The 22393-nt window shown below is 34.6% G+C and overlaps 1 protein-coding gene across 5 annotated transcripts; it reads right to left on the reverse strand.

Moving 5' to 3' along the window:
- Positions 1-1051: 1051 nt before the first annotated feature.
- Positions 1052-21181, reverse strand: PWD (phosphoglucan, water dikinase). Of its 5 annotated transcripts, none has more exons than XM_086435208.1 (33): positions 21022-21181; positions 20819-20939; positions 19340-19547; positions 19152-19261; positions 18981-19059; positions 18788-18879; positions 18523-18676; positions 16645-16968; positions 16206-16316; positions 15985-16083; positions 15774-15908; positions 15195-15283; positions 14388-14519; positions 12515-12677; positions 12340-12429; positions 12077-12262; positions 11731-11793; positions 11580-11624; positions 11347-11406; positions 11121-11273; positions 10921-11004; positions 8914-9090; positions 8722-8828; positions 8271-8484; positions 8018-8121; positions 7803-7932; positions 7132-7257; positions 4704-4814; positions 3997-4095; positions 2215-2388; positions 2048-2140; positions 1573-1688; positions 1052-1402 (listed from the first exon to the last, which is right to left on the reverse strand). In XM_086435208.1, exons 3-33 carry the CDS (start codon positions 19415-19417, stop codon positions 1198-1200), a joined length of 3903 nt encoding a protein of 1300 aa, XP_086291334.1. In that variant the 5' UTR covers positions 19418-19547; positions 20819-20939; positions 21022-21181; the 3' UTR covers positions 1052-1197. The 5 variants fall into 5 exon arrangements, with proteins under 5 accessions (XP_086291334.1, XP_086291333.1, XP_086291332.1 ...); XM_086435207.1 differs by having other exon boundaries at positions 19340-19554; XM_086435206.1 differs by having other exon boundaries at positions 19340-20939.
- Positions 21182-22393: the final 1212 nt, after the last annotated feature.

Below are 22393 nucleotides of genomic sequence, written 5' to 3' on the forward strand. Positions count from 1 at the left end.
CACATCAGCTCTAATTTGGAAGTAAAAAAAGGGTTTTTTTTTCCAAGTCTTGGAGGGGTCTCTGCTTAAGATCGTCCTTCTTCTCCATTTAGTTCCTTTTAAATTTCTCACGTATTCATTCAATTTCATTAAAATCATGTAATAAGCTTCCTTTCCATCTAATCTCTTTGCATGGCAACATAACTACAATAATTGGTAATTAATTAGTTTTCTCTTTTCTAAACTAATTCCAATTTTTCACTTATCCATATTTTCTTCCATTTCTTTGATTTTTCCAAGTCAAATTGCATATAATATAGTACGTAGGTTTCATACATCCATGATCGATACAACCTATCCCATGAATATAGGTTTGGAATGATTCTCATGATGCCACATTGTGCATTTCTCATGCATTAAACATACTTTAATCAAAGTAATCCATGGTCTTCATGCATAAATTCTCACATCCATGTAACATGTATGTAGCTATGATAAATTCGGTCATCTCATGATGCCACATTCCATAAATATGGTTCATTTTACATGCTTTGAGCAAAATAACACATGGCCTTCTTTACAGTACTTATAAGAAAGTGGGCAAGAAATTCAGTGCCATTTAAATCACAAGAAAAGGACTTCTTTTGAGGTTAGATCCCAAGCTGACCTAAAAAGGAATTGACAGGTATTCTTTAAGGCAAGTAGAATCCATGTCCATGCTTTTATTTTAAAAGCTGGTGTTGCCATCAATATAATATGAATATTGTACTCTTACCAAGAAGGTTGTGTTGATTTATGACTTTGTTTTGGGGGTAGATTACCTCATAAGGGTTGGACTTGATATCCTTTGATATTAGTTCTAGTTGAACCCCATACCATAAGCATATACGTGAGTGATACTAAGTTGTAATTGAATCTACCACAAATATGTGATTGTCTACTAGAAGAAATGCTGGCATGAAAGGTGAAAAACAATCGGTCTCTAGGTTAAAGGTAGGGTTTTGATTCAATTCAATGAAACCCAAAATTAAGTGTTTGATCATAACTGTAAATAAACTCACCAACTGATCCATTTATATAATAAGATCATTATTTTTATTGGAATTAAGGTCATTATTTATAACTTAAAATGAGTTTTGGAAATGTACGACGTTGAGAGACAGATTAGAAATTTAGGACTTTTGGCATCTGTAGTTGATCAACATACTCATCCTCACACTACATTTGTGGCCTTGTCTGAACCACATAAATTTCTCCGTCCTTCACCACCCCTTCTATGTCTTGAGCCGAACGATACAAGTCTTCAATGATTTTGCCAACCTCAGCAATTTTTGAGAATATTGAACGTTGGAAGCTTTTATCAACTATCAGCCGGTCACCCGAGTAATCCAACATGACCTTTTCCTCTTTATCCATCATTATGCTGTCAAAATAGATACATAATTATGGGCACCCTTTAGAGGTTTCTACGACAAAGAAATCTTTTCTAGCACAACTTTTCAACTTTTGTTTAGCTTATGATGAACATTTCATGCTTGTTTAAGCATATATGATGAAGAGAAGAAATCAGGAAAATAAAGCACTTCTACTAACCTATCATAAAGCCCAGCACCTGCATATCCTTCCAAGTCCTCACCATTAGAATCTGATCTGAATATAAGCGATTTCTTAATAAACAATCCAATTTGTTTGCTTGGATAACCAACAACCTGCAAGTGAATATCAGTCGAGGCCTCAGAGTAGACTTAGATGTTTTTATTGGTTTTTAAATGGATCAGTTCCTTTCCAGGGAAATGTATGTAACTTTAAAACAATCCAAAATTAATATTTTGAGTGTTTCTTGATTTGGTTCCACTTATTTGCTCCACATACTTGGCTGCCGCACGATTTATCTGGCTAATGTAGGGAAAGGTAAAAGAAAAGAGATTCTATTGCCATACTAACTTTTGTGAACGCCACCCCAATTCATATGAAAATCACCAAAGAATCATACACATCTTGGGGTGGCGTTAGCAAAAGTTGATGTGGCAATATCAGCTCTCTGAAAGAATCAGTGCATAAGCCTTACAATTGGAGATTTTAGGTCCGATTTTTTGGTAATGAAGCCCATGGCTCTTCCCGCATAGGCACCCACCAAAGTTTCGCCCAAGCCCTTCACCATCTGTTCTTGCACCAAGGAAGGATAAATTAGAAAGAGGTTCTTAGAATGACTCAAAACAATCAAGTAAAGCTTACCTCTGTATATATCTCTGAGGAGTCTCCAGATATGGGATTTCTTGTGTGGACCACAAAAGCATAATCAGCACTGATTACTTCTTGAACCAGGACAGCCATGCAAAGGTGGTCGTGATTAAGATTTGCCTTCCTACAACTAATATATGCTCTTTCGTTCCACTTCGAAGCCCAAACCTGAATGAGCAGGAGAAAAAGATTACATAAATTGCCACATTTGACAAGAGACTTTGAGAACATTTGAAGTATTTGACACTATTTTTGCATTGTTGCTGTCCAAAAGTCTATTTGAGGGCAAACATCTAAGTTATGGCATAAAAAGAGAAGGAACAATATATCAGTTTCAATTGAGACCACAACAAAGCTAGATTTGTTCTCATTAGATGGTTTAAGGACATGAATAAAGCTCAATGGGTAAATGGTTATGAACGGAGAGGAAGCAATAGCTTGTGGGGGGAAGTGAAAGATCCAAGTATGGTGAAAGGAACTATGGATGGGTCAACAGTGTTGTTAGTGCTTCCTGTGGTTCAAGTGTGTGGAAAGGACTCTCCAAAACCTGTGATGTCATAAAAGGCATCCAGTTTAAGGTAGGGAAGAGTGAGAGTATGTTGTTATATGACATGTTTTCCCTCAGTCTTCTCTTAGATTGAATCTAACAGTATTCTTGTGAGTTGTGAAGGATTGTACTTTGGGGAGGGCAAAAGAATTGGACCGGCTCTCCTAGCCAGGACCCTAACACTTAGGTGTTAAAGCACTGGCCTAGGCGTTGCACACAATATAGTGTTTTTCAATACACAAGTGAAACTCATAGATCCTTAAATAACTCCAATAAATTATTTTCAACTGATTCCCTTCTTTCATTCAGGTTAATCTTCAATATAAATAGCCTCAATAAATTATCTTCAACCAATTTCTCTCATTTATTCATGCTTGAAGCCATAACTATCCCATTTATCTATTTTCAGGAAGGATTGTCAGTAAAACATATCTCACTCCTTTCCAAGAGTGGGAACTATGTCCTTGAAACACAAAATATATCCTGTCTTTTTCTTGTTAGCATTCTATGGCTATGCTTATTATTACATTTTTTTCTTTGATTCTCGTTTACATATTATTTTTATTATTTAATTCGTCTGCAATATATAAACAAATAAATAAATCGATCAATTGCTGCTTAAACATTGTCTAGGCATCATCTAACGCTTTTGACTACACTGGCTTACTTATAATGTCATGTCCAAGTGAAGTGGGGATAATTCATTTCTGTCGTCATTGCTTAGTTAGAGAAGTGTGGAGCATCCTTTTTCCGTCCCATTGGGAATATTTTGGACTATTCCTCATGGTCAGGTGATAAGGAAGCTTCACTCATGGAAAGAAAGAAAAAAAACATATTTTTCAAGGAATAGAAAAGGACATTGAGCCAATTGGGTAGAAAACAAAGCCCCTTCAATTTTTCTGGTCTTCTGTTTCATAAGAATGTAGAGTTCTTCATTTTAAGGACTTCCTTTTGATGAAGGTTGTTGTAAGGCTACAGGGTTTGCACGTATTGTACTAAACACCAATGATGTCGGAACAATGTTAACCAAGAATATTGAATTAAGCATTGACCTTGTACTTGACCACAATATGAACACCACAATTTTAAACTTTAACCGAATGTAATATTATGACACTAATTTGTGGTTCCATCATAAAGGGAACTCCTAGTGTTACAGAGAAGACAAAGGGGGTACATAATTAATGCAATATAACCTGAAAATAGTAGAGAACTTACAAATAACTCACCTTCTTTATTGCTAGCCAACCTTGTTTCCATCTCTCATCACCATCATTTCCAGGCCAAGGTATTCTTGAACTTTTCATTTTGCTCCTAAGTTCATTTATCTATCACAAAATAAAATAAATATTACCAAAATCAGAACCCAAGACTTCGTATCCCCGTATTTAATGTACCCAAGACTTTGCATTACCCTAATTAATGTGCCCTACTACTTGATGGACTTTGTACTTAGTTGCTTTTTTATATAAGCTTAGGACTCATTGTATGTAATCAAATCTATTAACACTTGTGTTCATTTTTATCTTCCATAGTTATGTGTTCTAATTTATATTTCTTGACGAAAAGTTAGATCTTTAAGTGTTGTGTAATATGAAGTTTTACTTGTTGGGATGAACAAGGACTTCTGATTTTTCAAGAAATCCTTATTATAACATGGGCTTGTGATTTACCAACAATGGATGAAAAAGCCACTCTAACCATATCCGTAGTTAGAAATCTCAGTATTATTCAGCAGTAAGATGATGGAAAATTATAGTGTGATACACTTGGAAAGGTAGAAAATGCTTCAATATGCTTCAATTCAAAGATACATCATACTAACCCATGTTCAATACAGAAATGCTAAAAATAACATGTCGGTGACATAATAAAATAATAAAAGCTGAGGATATGATAAACCATCAAATACGAGACCTTAGAATATATATATTACCAATTGGGAAGGAGCTGTCATTTGTAAGATAGTTCCTTGTATTGCTTGGAGTTTTGAAAGGTCGCCGCCATTTACAAGCCTATTGAAAGAAGAAACCTTGTTTGCTAGATCCTATGAAAGACCAAATTAATATTCATAAAAGTCAACAGAAAGCCCATAATTAGAAAGTTGTTCACATGACAATGCCAAATCAAGATAAGACAATCACATATAAAACGATTGATTTTTTTATGCGCGTATAAAGGGTTCATATAAATGAGTAGAGCTAGCCCCTAATGATGTTGAAGGCACTCATAATTCTTGTTCTTGGAACCTTTGATATGGACTAAAAGAATTTTATCTCATTATTTTTCATTTATGTGATTTCCCAGGCAAGGACAAACCCAATAAAATATTCAGAAATATTTCAAGCTAAAAAAAAATTGGGGGTACAGGAAAGATCCTTTTTTGGCTCTCTTTAGCCCTATGTCTCTTATCTCCTAGGTCTTCCTCCATTAGCAGGTTTTTTTTTTTTGGGTGGAAAACTGTATCTATTCTGGTGTGGATGGCAAGCACCTATATTTCTTGGTTTCAATAGGGCTCCTTACGATCATTGTTTCTATCTACTATTATCTAAAAATAATCAAGTTATTAATGACTAGACGAAACCAAGAAATAACCCCTCAAATGAAAAATTATAGAAGATCTCCTTTAAGATCAAACAACCATCGACAAATATTTATAGCCCCAATTTAAGTTATAAACTATTGCTGGGTTCCCTTTCTCTCTGAGGATGAACTGATGAGGTTGTATGGACCCCTGAGATATATCATCATTGGTCCTTCAACAGGACCCAGTTATCACCCTACATGATGAGGGCCAACCTCCCATTGTATAGCTAAACTAGAAGTCTGAACAGCCCACTGGGTCTGCAACACTATCAATGAGCTAGATACAACTCCCCAGCCCCACTGAACACTGACTCACTCAACCCAACATGTCATGCACATGGCGGCCTGATAGCTCTGATTCATCTTCCCCCGGGGAACAATTACTTCTATGTAATATGTTAGAAATATTTTCATTTCAGCAAAGCTCGACAAAGAAACTAATTGAAAGTTTCTTCAATTTTACTGGAACCTTAGAATCCTAAATCTAGCTCCACTTTTTTGTACATCGTACCTTATTCCCAAGCCACTAAAGAAGAGAACTTTCTAGATGTAGTATGCATCCAGAAAATACATTCATCCTTTCCAAGACAACATGGGTATTTTAACATCTCACCTACCACTAGAACAACTAAATTTTCTCTGATTGGATCAAAGTTCAAGTAGTCATCAACCACTGCCCCCAAAACCAGTATATAAGAATGGATAGCTGGGGAAATACCAATAACGGGTCCCTCTCTCATGTTTTTAACCTAAGTACATAACAATCTTTGAATCACCATCTTTCAAATATGCCTTCCATAAACAAGATCTATGGAGATGTCCTAGAAATACTGCACCCACAGGAATTTTCTGTTTGCATTCTTCTCCGAAATCCCAAACTATCTCCTTTGATGGGTCTAGTGTTACATATTAATCTTATGATCTCCATAAGCAAGTGCTTTACATATTGAGGTGTATTCGGTTAATGAGACGTTATTATGCTCATTTAAATGCAAAACATAGTTATTTTTGTTGTTGAGCTCTCAGATACCCAGGTGTTACCTTGGCACTCCCAATTTCCAAGTTTTTCCATGATGGCATGCTGACACAACACGCCACTTCACTTTCCATACGTATGGTAGAACCAATCTTTCACTTCCTTTTAATGAACAAACATTAAAAGTGTAAATCATGTACTCTAGCAGCTTGGGTAGATATCCAATTCAAAAAGTTTCCTTCATGTATCACAAATTACTAGATTACCACCTATAAGATCTATTGCAAATAAGTTAATATTTTAAAGCCATAGTATCGTATTGGAATTTTTCGAGATTGTTGAGCCAGACACCTTGACACTTAACACGTGTACATAGTACCACTGCAAATACATGCATAAACGTGTAGCGAAACACTAATGATCTTCTTGGCATACTCTATATCGTTGTTTTTTGTAGTTTCTATATCGTTGTTTATTGTAGTTTGATGACTTATGAGGGAGTTGCCAGAACTGTTTGATCATTTCCTACAGTTCCAATGATTTTTTTTTTTTTCAAAATTCTAATCTTCATAAAATTTCCATGAAACTTATATTAATTTCCACACTGGTTGAATAATTCTGTCAAAAATGTACATTTCCAAGCTGACTGAAATAAACACCAAAACATTTATTACTACATTCACATTTACATCTTATTACTACATTCATGATCACACCAAGAAAAAGAATTCCATTGTAAAAATGACTGAAAAGCCACAGACACTACTGTGCTCTATAGTATCTTTGGAACAGTGAAAAGTACCTTGTTTAAGTCTGCCGACAGAATAGTCTCAAACACTCCAAAGGGTAGAGCGACTGATGTTGGAATCTTTATCCATGATGGTATCCTACCTCTTAAAAATTGAAGATTGCGAGATTTTGCACCAACCTATATGATAAAAGTTTGTCAGCATTATATGAATTTTGTAATTTTATTTAGTACAGCCAGACTTCTACTAGCAAGTAATGGTAAATACGCACAAATACTTTGTGAAAAAATCAGTATGAAAATACAAGATCCATCTACTGACCTATATTTCATTGAAAAAGTTTGACACAGTATTATACTGGAAAATATTTGCCACAATCAAAATAAACCCAGACTTTCACTTCTTTTCTACATTCTAGCACTATTCAAAAGTTTTTAACAATTCATCAACAATATCAACCTTTTCAAGAAAATAAACATTAATTACCCAAAAGACTTACATCCATATAACTGGAATACAGATTCATGAATTAGCAGCAAAATTTTTAAATGGCTCAACATGACTCAAACCAAAAGTTTCGACAAGCAACCAATTAATCAAGGAAATGACCATTATAAAAGAGCAATTAAAACATTTCATCTTGTCTTGAAGTATAAAACCACTAATAACTTCCCAAAAAACTGAAGTAAGGAAAAAGAAACTGATGTATTCTCCACTAGCATACCATTTCGCTTGTGAAGTCCTCAACTGAAATAACATATTTACCACCAAAAGTCTTTTTCTTTAAGGTGACTCCTCGAGGAATGGAGGGCGAAACAAAGTGACCAAGAGATAGGTCTGAGCTACTCATGTCACTGCAGAAAAAAGAAGAACCCAACCTAATTGAAAGCAGAAAAACAAATGAAGTTCACAATCGCAGCAACAACTTGAACAATGTACCTGACTACTAGATTTGTTGTCCTCCGTTGCAACGATATTGCTTTACCTTCCTTCAATTTTAGATCCCTAAGAATACTCGGATCAAAGCATGTGGCAAAGCACACCTACAGTGCACTACCATTATTAGCAGCCAAGTAGTCATTTTGTTCAATAAAGCATCTATAGTAGCATTTCATCTCACATCAAATCATTTCAAATTTCAGATACAGATAAAATATTTTCACCATACAAAAGAGATGTGTGGGTATCATGCCTTATTATTTCTTGCTCTAACGGAAACATGAGATAGCACATCAGGCATATCAGGTGTCAGCACAGCAACAACTCCATCTGGAATTTCTTCCTCTCCAGTTACTTTATTTGCAATAATAACTGTAGGTTTTCTATACACTTTGTTCTGAACAGTAATCAATTCATTCACAGTGGTTACAAAACCACACACTTCAACTGGGCTGATAACCTGCCAACTGTCATAGACGTGACTTTAATACAATGTTGAATTTCAAATGTTGTAGTTTGGCAGTATAAATCAAGAAATTTAAATGCATGTCTTATAAAAACGATGAGATAAATTAAAGAAGTAGGCTGGGATGGAACCCATGACCTAATACTTGAGACGGAAAGCATTGCACAATTGAGCAAAGGGAATGACTCCAAGTGCTATTAGTTAATAATAATAAGTTGGTTCCACCAAAAATCTTTACCAGCCTAAGTTTGCAACTTTCCGAAGAATGGGATCTAGACGGTTAACAAGCATAGAGAGAGTAGTTGCTGATCCTGCCCTTATTAGCTCCTCCGCGAAAATGTCGATCTGATAGATACAAATATCAAATTGAACTTCTAGGAAAACAGTTCGGGATAATATATCATGAACTTTGATGTCCAATGAAACATACTGCCCATTTCTCCACACGGAGCAAATCTCCAAGATATTGTGCACTAGGCTGGACCATCTCCAGGTAGTACTGAGATTTATCAGTTAGTGCCAGCCTCATTCGATCAATAACAGCCTTTGCTTGTAAAGCCCACTGCTCATCATTGGGTTTGTATGATTCACAGACACGGTACCAGTCCTTTAGGAGCAGCAATAAACCAAAAATAGAGAAAAGAAATTGTATGAGCTTTAATATTCAATTAAACGAGGACTAGAAAAGCTTTGGAGTATACAAAAAACAAATCAAGAAACACCGTACTGGCACATATACAACGAGCTGTGATACATCCTACATTTGGGTCATACTTAGTAGCATATTAACATAAAATAATTGGAAAGATTCTTATGTTAGATCATAACTTAAAGCCTTCATTTCCAAAGACAAGGATATAACAAGCTTAATAAAATATTTAGATGTTGTAATCAACCAGCAGACTGGCAGAACAAATTCAGAATATGTACCAATTACACATTGATATTTTAAAAGAATCTCATTTCAAACCTTTTTTGTTACACCACCTGGCAATGGTTGGTTGATGCCTAATAATTAAGAGACCTATTTTTTTTAGCTTTATGGATGTTTTGGACATAAATCACTAATAAGGGAAGATGAAGTAAAGCTTAACTGATAGTATTTAGTTAAACATATTATATTTTAAGATTACCAGAGTACCAGACAGATCAATGGTGGGATTAGCTAGGACTTTGAAATGGTTTAAGGGCTGTATTTCAAGCCAAAGGAAACTGGTGTGCAGTTTATTTTTTTCAGAGGAATTCGTTCTCTTCAACTGTGAGAATTTTTTTGTTGTTCTTATAATTTTATTATGCAAGTAGAGAAGGGGGGAGTGAGGATAGCATTCCCAAGATACAGAGAAAAAATAAAACAGATTGTAGATATTATAGGATAAAATCGCACAACCACGGGAGAAGACTAATGGTTCAAAAAACAGTTCCCTTTCAGAATGTTTTGTCCCAAATGTACCAGTATTTTGAGATCCCTGAATGAAACAATCAAGTTTGCTCTGGTATGAATTATTTTTTTCCGGAAGAGTAAGCTAGATTTGAACAGTTGAACCCTCAACCTCAAAGTTGAATTGCAAGATGTTAACCAACAGACCTATGGGTCCAAACCCGGTATGCATGGTTATTTTTCATCATTTATAAGTTTCAGTCCGTCTCAAAAGGTATGCCAACGCTACTGGTACAATAAGAATTTATTCCATAGCCTGGCTTGATCTTCTTGTGGCCAACCCAGTCACTTAAAATAAATTTGTCCAACTCTACTTATGCATACAACTTTTTTTTCCTCAAAAAGTAACGAATGTTTTGAAACACATTTTGGTTGACTGAAACAAGATGAGATTTTGAATTATGAATAGAAGTATAGAACCATTATTTATTGCATTGGGCTCTGAAATTTTATGGATAGGTAAGATGTTGGCATCCAGAACCTACTTGCATGATTAAACAAAATCATGTCAAAATCACTAATATTGAAGCGTAAATAATGTTCTTTTCCATGGAAAGAAGTATTTCATTTGCTATTTGAATTACATCTTAATGTCAAGTATTTATTAAAATTTCCTGTATTTTAAACAAGCAGAATCAAAATCACAATGGAATAACAAATTACAGAGGGTTTAGTTAGCCAGCAAAAATAAATTACATTGAAATGGAAACATAGTAGCATTTTAAATCTCTCAGATCTAACAGTACATTGCTGCAGAGCCAATGGAATGTAATGGCTAGCAAAACAATGATCAAATATTGCAAATATATATATATATATATATATTAAAAGATGATAGTCCAAGATATGAAACAAGTAAACTGATACATTGAAGATGTCAAAAAGGAAGATTCTTACAATTGCATGTGTAGTGAAAAAACATATCTAAAAAAACTACAGCCCTTGGAAAGCATTAGTAAATTTAATACAGAATCCCAACAATTGAATACTTAAAAGTACCTTAGTACAATAAATGAGCTCTTCATTGTCGACAATTGATAGACATAAGTTTTCAAGCATCAGAGAAATGAAGAACAAGATACCCTGTTCAATAAATACAAAAGCACAGCATAAAGTTTAATTGTCTCAAAAACCTCTAGCAATTTATCAATATGTTTGAATATATTTTAGCAAGATTAATGGGAAAAAATATATATAACTGGAAAACAAGCATCATTTAACTCCTTGAATCCCCTCTCCATGGTTGTTCTAACAGCTGAGTCCAAAGCAAGATCCAGGAAAATTAAATCTTTCAACCTCCCATGGGCTGTGAGAAGAATTGGACGAAGCTCAATACGAGATTCCAGCAATTTCTGAAAAAAATACTTTCAATTTTAGGATGATATTCTGTATAATTAAGAAAATAAGTTCTCTTCCAAGACAAACCTCCATCAGTGGACCAATATTCTTGTCTTCAACATGCATTTTGACGAAATTCAGGTATTCCTGACATTCAGTTATCAAGTTGTGAGGTTATCCCAGTTTTGGATGGAAAATTCTTGAATTAAAAACTTGATGGAACAGATCTATCCATGAATTATTGAATTAAAAAATAAACAATATCGTTTCTTCATGCGGGTTGAATTTTTATGAAAAAGTTTAAAGAAAGAGCTAATCACCTGCAATCTTAATGGTAAACCTCCAACAGAATTGACTTGAGCTCCCTTCATAAAATCATACACCCAAGATAGAAAAGTAGATTTCAGTTTTTCGGCGAGTTACATAAACAGTTGGTCAACGGAATCCTCGAAAAGCATCATACAGGATTACCTTTGAAGAGTAACTCAAACAAGTTTCAATCGCAGATTCAAGGTCAGCACCTGAATGAACAGCCTGGTACAATGGAAAGAGGACTAAGCTATGTGAAAATGTAACCCTCAGATAAGAAAATTATCTACAATAAAACATAAAGAAGCATGAATATGATTAGATAAAGAGCGATAGTCCAATTTTGTTGTCCTATTGGTGGATCAGTTACTTATAGGTAAAAAACTATTAAAAAGGATGTCTAAACGCTGCAAAAGAACAACCATTTTAGTTACTACTAATGATGAATAACCATTACGAAACTCTGCTGTATACTTTCATGTAATGTGTTGTACGATTTCAAACAAACCTTTAATGTCTTCAAGTATGACATGAGGTCACGGATAAGTCCTTCTTTAGTATCAATCCTGAAGTGAGGCTCTGAAACAATTGGACGGTCATAACTCCGTAGAATGTTTTTTGTAAGACCATTTGCATTTAACGTTCGCCAATAAACATCAATTTTAAAATCACTTCTAACATAATCCAAGAGTGCCTGTTCCAAATAAAATATATCATGATATGTACATAACAAAAGAACTCTAGAACTTGGTATTACAGGAATAACTTTACCTGACAAATTATTACATCGTCTGGGCTGCTATTATTGTGCAATTTTTGGTGCCACTCCTCCATCATTCCACCCTTGCAGTCATTATTTCTCTGGTATATTGGAACAAGAACTAATTTCTCTTGAAGAAAAACAATGAGACTAAAAGTTAAACAGGAGAAAGAAAAAATAAAAGACCTGAAGAATAAGTATTTCATCACGAATTCTCTGCCCAACATCACCTTGACCTCCACGACCAATAGTTGCCATAATTAACCTCACAATTTCTCTATCATTTGGTTGGCTGGAATATATTCTTTGTAGTAAATTAGTGAAACTATCTTGAGCTGCACTAATCTCACTGCAGAAAACATGTAAAATAAAATGTGTAAATCAAAATGACACAGCAGTGCATCATGGATCACATAACTCTCTGGTTCAACAAAGCCTTAAACGCTCTAACAGAACCATCAAGAGAAAAAAAAGAAGCTGACAAGAAGCATAGTATAGGAGAAATGGAAAAGAAATGATAATATTCACTTCATAGATGGCAGTGCTAATTCAACAAAACCTAATTGAAAGAGCAAATAAGACCAAGTTCAGTATATTTTAAGGACTTCGTTAAGAAAGACACTCATATGTTGGTATCTGACACTAACATGAGCATTAGACATATTGACCCCAAAAACCTGATATACTGATACATCCAAATGGTATAAAATAATCCTTGTGAGGGGAGATTTATTTCTAGAATAGTCTAATTCATGTCAAGTATACAATAGATAATCCGATATACATTAAAATCTGTTGCCACTATATTATTAAATTTCAACACATATCCATGAAATATACCGAAATATTTTTGTTTCCACAAGATCTGACACAAAATTTAACCACCAGTTTCTTTTTGTATATTTTTAGATGGAAATCATTATTCATGTTGTGAAATATTTCGGAGAATAGTACATTTCGACTGAAAATTTCTTTTTTGAAAAATTATTATAAAAATATCGACAAAATTTACAAAATAATAGAACTTATAAATGGCAGGTGAAACAGAATTTAGCGTCCTGCTGGAGCTCCTTTCATTGTGAAAATTGTTTTATGCTTATATCTATACTGATGTGGAATAAAATAATTATAGGATACTCAGCTGAGACTACCACTATTAAATAATGTGATTGTTGAAAAACAAAGTCGTTTTGATACACATCAGAAAGGGTCTTTTCTTTGTTTGAATTCTGCAAATCCAATTCATCAAGAGAGTTTGATTGATCAATGTTGTTTTCCTGATGCCAAGCCCACCTATTTAAAGACAGGTAGACTTGATTACAGAACATGATGTTTGTACATGCTGGTGAAGATTAATGTTTACTTGGTTACTGTCAATAACCAATTAACAGAACATGCATGATATAGATGTATCAGAGTGCGACACAAGAGAAGTTTAAGAAGTAAATACTAGGTTCTACATTAATTATGGGTAGTTTCCAAGTATAAAAGAAAGATTGAAGTATCAGTTTTGTCTAGTTCCTTGAAACCTATTACATAAGAGAGGTGAGAGAAGAAAAAGTGACTGTTGTGGGATGAAAAAAATTATAAACAGAAGTTGAAGAAGTAAATCTGAGGTTCTACATTAAGTTTGGGTAGTTTTGACTTTCCAAGTATAAAAGAAAGCTTGAAGTATCAATCCTGTCTGGTTCCTTATAAGTTATAACATATTACATAAGAGAGGTGAGAATAAAAGTGAAATATGAGGCTTAGAACCATAACTCAGTTGGTTTGACACATTGCAAAGCGACTTTGAGATTGTGGATTCAAGTCCAGCTTACCCATCAAAAAAAGAAAAGTGAAATATGTGGGATGAAAAATTTATCAATAGAAGTTGAAAAAGTATTTCCGAGGTTCTAAAGCTTGAACTATCAGTTCTGTCTAGTTCCTTAAAACCTATTACATAAGATAAGTGAGAGAAGAAAATTAAACTACATGATAAGAAAAAAAAGCTCACAAAGGATCCACGAATATCAAGAGAAGAAACCAAGAAAGCTAGAGAAAGAAACGTAATTTTTACCGAGGTTTCACGTTGTAGTTCTTATTCCATGTTAGTTGTCTGCATGCCATGAATCTCAACCAGACCAGTATACCAATAAGCCCCAACTCTTCATTCCTACAGCGATCAGTCAACTCTGTAGCAATGTTGAACCTGTATCAGGATAGAACATATTAATTCAACCAAAATGTATTCCATATTCAAAAGTAACTGTCTCAATATTTTAATCCATTAAAAACGGAAAAAGAAGAAAATATTGAGTGAGTGTTGAGTGTTTAGTGTTGGTCCTTTGGAGTAGTTGGTTGGTTAACATGGTATCAAAGCGCTAGGTTCGTATGGGTCAAGGGTTCGATTCTTTCCACCCGCATGGGTGAGGGGGAGAGTTGCGTGTATATTTTCCTCCACTCTCGGGTGTGTCATACCCCAGTTAAGCCCCATGACCCTCTTATATTCATAGTTCTCCCCCTCTCCAATAGATCGGTCTTTTGAGTAGTTGGTTGGTTAACAGTGAGGAATTCATTTCAGTTTCTCTTCAATGATTTTTAAAGATGGTAAAGGTCATCTGATATATATTCTTTTGATAGATCACAACATTTGACTATTTTGCAATACCAAGAAATCTAAACAAGCCATCTATTCCTGCTACATAACCACACATGCAGGCCCACAAAAGTACTATTCCAAATTGTTCCAGCATACCATCAACAACATCCACTTGTTAGTCCATGATCAAACACACAATTGTTCTACTATGGAATAGTATTTCTTGCAGGAATTAGATGAATTTATTATCGATAATATCTTCCAATCACTGTGTTTTAGGCTCACCTGTGCATTAATGACCTCTCAGCATCTTTCTCTCTCTCAGATATTTCATCAAGTAACCATTTGGCAGTTCCCTTTCCATCCCTTTCACCCTGCACATATTATTTACAGTCACACAATAAGAAAACCAAACATCTTGTATAGACACTGGATACCAAACTGAAATAGACTAACATCATAGTCATGCCATAGTAATAAGACGGTGAGGTACGAATATGAAAGAAAAGATTGGAGCATATTATAGATGTGCAATGAACAATTAAAATAGCACTAATTAAGACACAAATTGATTGAAGCACATGTATCAAATTGGACAGTATAGCAATCATGGAAACATCCATATTAAAAAAGAATATGCAATTTATATATTCCACGAAAAATGAATCATCATCATCTAGACTTTATCCCAGTCACTAGGGTCGGCAACATGAATCCTATTTCTCCATTTAACTCTATCATGAACGCATATCCAGTCACAATGAGAAAAAATGCATTCTATCACCAAATTCAATTTAGGCGGCTGGAGCAAATGAATAGGAATAAATTACAAGTAACCATTTGAGAAGGATGAAAGAGAACAACCTTTCCACATTTTGGATTCATTGGTTTCAGGTCCACAACAAAATTTGATCCATTGTTTTTTATCCAGGATCCTCCAGACCATAGGATAAACTGGATTCCCACAAGATCCCTTCGCTGCAGATTAATATCTACAAACTGCATGAACATATAAAGCTTAATAGGGAAAAAAAATGCAGCATAGACTTGAAACTAATGTTTTAAAATATATTACCTGAAAGAACTGTTCTCCAACGGTCATTTCCGTAAAATACGTCTGACATGCTCCATCAACCAGCTTCGACTTTTCAGGTAATATCTCTGGTGGAGGGGCCTTCATTAAGGTAAAAATATGTTAAATGGTGAAGTAATGACTCTTTTACACTAGGCAATAGTTCATCCATCAGTTCTCCAACATTTATGTGGTCCTATAATAAGGAAATGATAATAACTCACCAACCAGTCCCCAGAAGAAAACTTTGATAAACCCCAGTGAAGCACTGTAGCACCTTTCATGGTCGAAGCAACAAACATGTGATAGTCATTCCTGACAGTCGTCAAAATAACCTGTTTTGGGAAAATTGAACAAATATTAACTACAAAGTTGAAAACTAAGGTCTTTTTAAAATAAGACCATTAAGCTTGATCACTGTCAACTAGAAAAGGCCACATCAGCATAGTCAAACATGGACATAAGATCTCAAACATGTAAATGGCAGATAAAAATGCTGACGTTTCCTAACACTTCCATGATCATATTGAAAGATCTATTAAGAAATAAATGCCAGTTAATAAAACCAAAGACAGTTAGTTAGAATATTGTAAATATTTAAAATAAATCTAAACAATAATGATTAGTATGTAAATAGATTATTCTTGCTACATAGAAGCTGACCAAGATATCATGGTTGCCAACATGAAACTGGTGTCGCAGGATCACGTTATCTGCTCCCATAGACTTCTCAACAAGATCCATTAGAGATGATGGAAGCGAATTGGTCCCTTTGGCATGTCCCCAAGAACGCTTGTGTAACCACTGGCCAACAGCATGTCTTCTGTAATTAACGGATAAGATTGCATTGTTAACAAGTGCAGGTCGTTCTTTATTATCAGCTGTCCTTTTAGTACTAGCTGCCTGAAAACTATTCTGCAATTCATCCAAGGAAATTCCCTTTGACAACTGACTTTGAATCTCTCTCAATGAATCATCGTAATCTTGCTGCATCAAATATATATATATATATATATATATATATATATATATATATATATATATATTTTTTTTTTTTATAGACAAAAAATTGTGTTAATAGGAGAATAGAGGAGATCGAGAACACCCATCAACACCTTGCTTATATATATATATATGGCATCAAATATTACGAAGTAACAAATATAAAAATAACTAACAAATTTCCCAGGTCTGTGCATATTAGCCAAGTATAGAAAAAAATATAAACATAAAATGCCTTCTACAAAGAACAGATATTACGACACAAAAACGGAGAACTGATCCCATCTTACTCAACATATAACTCAAACCTATGCACCTCTACTTGCTAACTGAAAACTGTTGAAGTCATGACTCTCATGAGAGTCAGATGCCAAGATCAATAAGTGAAATGGGTGATAAACGACCAAGTATTTGGGCTCTATTCCTTTAACTTCTATACTACATTACCCGGAATTATGTAACAAAGACAGGTACACGTGTCAGCATTTCATGTATAGAAATCAAGTAACAGCTGAGAACAATATATATTTGGTAATGTTTGTCAGCATTGTATAACACCACCTGAGTACAACAAGGTGTCCGACATGCCATATTCTTAGAAAATAGAGTTTCCTGGTTACATAACATGTTGTTTACTTCAATATTAAGTGTAAATGGCATATCCATAGCAATCAATCCAGTATCCTTGTTGTATTGGGATATCATGGCTTGTATGAGATCATTGAAGTCTGTCAAAAAAAAACATAGAAACCGAAGGTAGAATGTCTTAAGTCCATGCACCAGCCAAGCAATGCCAATGCAGATAATTGGCTCCAAAGAAATAACCAAGTGTCTCTATCAGAGCAAAACAAGGAGATGCATTATACATCATAAGAGGTCCTTTTTTTTATCAGCGAAACACTGAGATACTGTCTTAAAAATGTGTCAAGGATTATTTCTTCAGGCTCACCTCGAAATAAAATTTAGGGAGTTCTGCTTTAAACTTTCAAGATACAAACATGCCAAATTTTTACTACTTTTGGTCACTTCTTGAGGGAGATTTTTTCCTGGTCTAAACTTTCTTAAAGGTATTGTTATATTTTCTGAATCCATGCCATTAACAAATTATTAATGAAGAAACCAGTGTGGAGCAATGATGGGTTTCCCCAAAAAAAATTTTGCACTGTTCTAACACATTATAAAAAATAACTAGTCGAATGGCTAAAATATCTACATGGAAGGCATCCTATACCCCTAATTAAGAACAAATAACACAAGTTTGTCATTAATCAATTTGCACAAAGGAACACAACTGTTGGACTGCATCATGCAGTACAGTTTCCACATATTACAGAATTGTTCATTCTTAAATGAGCACAAGGACCTGTATGGAAGCTTAGAAAAATTTTCTTTGGAAAAGATTACCTTAGAAAGGAATTTCTACTGTTCTGGAAACTTCAAAGAATTCCAGAACAGTAGAAATTTTTTTATAAGGAAAAATTTATAGTCTTTCACGTAGAACCTAAATTAATCACTTATCTCAGTCAAAGGTAGACCAACCTGTTGCTGTTGTGGAGAGTTTCTTGGCCTGCCCTTACTTTCCCAAAGTAAATATGCCTTGAGATCTACTAAATCCTTCGGAATAGATTGATGAGAAGCAATTGCCACATCCTCAGGTATCTCAATTCGAAAATTCCGTTGGTTTAGTTTTAGCCTAGAAAAACAACAATCCATGAAACAGTAAAAGACTTTATAGAGTCCTTATCATGATTAACATGCATGATATCCCAAGGCAGCAAAAGAGGAGCTACAAAGAAAAACCAACCATCTGTCATGTCGTTCATCTTTTAAAATAAATTCGATAGCATGAATCTTAGGGTCCCGAAACCCTATTGTGATCAAATAAAAATCACCACTCTGCAATTTAAATAGGGAACATATCATCTTGAGAACATTTATAGGCTGCCCTTCTGAGTTAGAATATGGAAATCTGAAAAAAATTAAGGAGAAAGATAAACCTTAATAAACGGCGTTTGTAATGCAGTTTGCTTATAAGTCCTTGTCCCTGAAGGACGATCACTGGGAAGGACCCAATTCCTGCAAGAGAATACAAAGCTGAAAATTTCCCGTAAATGCAAACAAGGATAGGAACAGTACCTATTAGAAATAGTTTGTAGTTAGAATTTCACGTCTGTCCACGATAAACACCACCCCAATGAAGAATCCACGTTTTTGAACAGTTTCTAAGTTGAAGCTCAACTTTTGCATTGCACCCATTTGAACATCCAGACACTTTGACCTATGAGGATCAAGGAACTCCAAATTTCAATCTTCTGCTGGACATCTTTCTAAACCATTTCACAAATAGAGAATTTACCTGCAATTGCATTCCTTCCCCAAGTTCGAATTGATGAACCAAAGGTATATTTGAATTGGTAGATTTCGAGGATGCCATTGTAATGGCTTAGTTGTATACCACAGAGGGAATTGCTTCCAACCAAATGCGCCACAGAGACATGTAACCCGTTGTTGTGCATTCCAGAACCCATTTATAAACACCAACCTTCTTTAGTCTATCTGTCTGTCTAAGTTCTTGAGCAAAAATTTTCATCAAAGTAGAGTCACATAACCATTTTACAACAATGTCCTAAAGTTGCTTGGCTGTTTGACTAAGCATGCGACTCACTAAATCAACCCAGGCAAATTTCACCTAGAAAAAGGGTATTGTTTGTGAATCAAGGAACTCTGAGGTGTAAAATTATGAAACTAACAGGGTATTGTTTGTGAATCTTAACCATTATAATGGTCATCATAACATTAGTTTACTTTTTCTATTTTATTTTTATTTTTATTGTTATTGGTAAGCCTGTTTTTAATGAGTTCAGTAACTTGGTGCTGGCGGGATTTGAACCCAGGTCTTTGATATCATCACCTAAAGACTTTACAAACTAAGCTAGTTGGCACCTGCTACTTTTTCTATTCTTTTTGCTGTTTTTTTTTTTAAAATTTTTAATTCTTAATTACTGAATATAACTGTATATAAAAAAATAAAAAAATAATATTTGATAATGTTAGAAACCTTAAATGGTCACAAGTAACGGAATAACAACCATTACAATGGAGATAATGGTTAATGACGATAACTATATTAGGGGTGTTATTTACATGTATGATACACTAGGGGTGCGGTCATTCCTTGGTCTTGTCAACTACTATCGATGGTTCATTCAAGGTTAATCAAAGCACGCTGCACCTCTCACCTGTTGAAGAAAGACACTGCATGGTCCTGGTCGGACCAGTGCCAAGAGGCATTTGAAGGCATACACTGTCATTTACGTTACAACTTGAAAATGCTCATTCGACAAAGAATAGAAGGCTCTCTCCTTCAACACGTGTAAAATTTATTTTAATTATCTGAATTGACGTAAAGGGGAATCATATGTCAGGCTCATTCTGGGAAATTTAAACATTTTAGCTTAGTAGTCGCCCATTTATTTAAAGCGCTCCTCCCAACATATCTCGATTAAATTACTACCATGCCTTCCACTCCCATTTAATAAAAAACCTCAAAAATCTCTGGTTCATTATCGGTATCATTGTCATTTACAACTAATTTTAAAGTCAATTAAAACAAAATCTCTGATTCATTATCATCATCATCATCGTAAAAAAGTAACTTTTAAAAAACAAAATGAAGTAATCTTTATTGAAATTTATGGGATGCATTCTAGTTTTTTTTTTTTTTAAACTTAAAATGGAATCAAAAGATATCACACTATACGAAGCCAAAAAATATTCTCGAAAAGTAGCTCGAATCTTGCCAGCCATTAAAAAGATGATAGTTAGGGTTTCTTACAAGAAATCGAATGAGAATTCATGTAAAAGCTAGTGATCGCGCCGCTAAAATTCCAAAAAAGATAAAGAGGAGTGCGAACCAGATGCTTCTTTCGATGGACGACAAGCATAAACCCCTAATTCTGAAAACAGAGAAAGAGAGTTGAGTTTATACTGGATTCAAAATGTTGGATTCGAAAAGATAGAAGAAAAAGAGATTCCTACCTTTGAAAAAGCAAAGATTCTGACATCTCCATTAACGAGAGGAAACAAAACTTGACAACAAAATCTAAAGAGAGAATTTTTAACCTCTGTTACAAGGGTTCGAGAAAATATGAGTGGAAGTGATCTTGAGGCGGAAGTTGACGACCGTTAGTGTGTTAAGGGAAGAAGTGAAGCGTACGCCAAGGTTGCAAAAATGCATTTGTACACGTGGCACAAAGATAACTTGACAATTGTCGTACAGTTGGCACTGAACAGGCGAACCACATTCCAGCGGAGCGAACCAAGGAAAAGTTGGGCTGCGACTTGGGTGAGCTGGCCCGAGCTCGACTCGGGCCTGGGTACAAACTGATTAATGGGCTAGCCTGTCCGAGTTATGAGTTGAATCTGGACTATAATAACTCAACTAACCTGAGACTATATAATAATATTTTTTTATAATAATTATTTATTTTTTATTTAAGATATAAAATAAAATAAAGAGTCATGCCGAAGTAAGACTGAAATGTACATCAATTCTGATGTGATGGTGCATGTATAACTATAAATGCTTTTCACTTGAAAAGTAATTGATTATGTGTGCACCATCACATCAGAATGTTAGAATTGATGTACATTTTAATATTATTTCAGTATTATCCTTAAAAAAGGAAAAAAATTAGAGTCGGTGTTGGAGTAACGTTGTGAGGGACATCTTGGGTGACATTTATGAAATCATATCTTGTTGAAAAGCATCTATGATTCTTACATACTTTCACGTCAACAATGTCCCCCTACAATATTACTTTAACATCATCTTAAAAATTATGCTTGTCCAACAAGGTCGACCTGCCCAAAACCACCTAATTTGAAATAACCCAAGCTTGAGTTAATAAGCTCAGGCTCAATGCTTGGGTTGAGTTGAGCTTGAGTCAGCCCAAGTTACAATCCTAAGTAAAACTAATGTAAATGTTTGTGTGATAATGGCTATAAGAAGAATAAAAGAAGCAAACACATTGTTTCATCAAGGATGATTCGTAGTGATCAACTAAAGTTTATGAAGAGATTGAATGTCATTGAAAAGAGGAAAAACTTGAAAAAGTTACAGTTTTAGTTTTTGTTTTTGTTTTGGGTATGTGTAATTGAATTTCTAAGGCAAAATAGTTTTACCTTCACATTTATGTCTATCAAATCCAAAAAAATTCGATATATACATCACATTGATTAGGTTTGTAGATTTACTGGTTTGTGATTAATTTGTTATATTCAACGATGAACAAATTCAACTACTTTGGATCGTCCCATTTATTAGATGGACACAAGTTTTGTTAGGATGGGTCACGTTTCATTACGAGGAGTATCAAAACCAGGCTCATTTAACAAATGGCCCCAATCT

Source organism: Akebia trifoliata, chromosome 3, assembly GCF_017979445.1.
Source record: "Akebia trifoliata isolate Shusen 1 chromosome 3, ASM1797944v1, whole genome shotgun sequence".
Taxonomy (NCBI): Eukaryota; Viridiplantae; Streptophyta; class Magnoliopsida; order Ranunculales; family Lardizabalaceae; genus Akebia; species Akebia trifoliata.

Bases quoted from the DNA above. Each gene is read 5' to 3' on its own strand.
- PWD (XM_086435208.1), bottom strand. From the start codon at position 19,417: ATGGCATCCTCGAAATCTACCAATTCAAATATACCTTTGGTTCATCAA. The intron at 11,407-11,579 runs GTGATTAGCTCT...ACTGAATGTCAG, and splicing joins GTTTACCATTAAGATTGCAG to GAATACCTGAATTTCGTCAA. The intron at 8,122-8,270 runs GCATGATACCCA...AGTGCACTGTAG, and splicing joins TTAGAGCAAGAAATAATAAG to GTGTGCTTTGCCACATGCTT.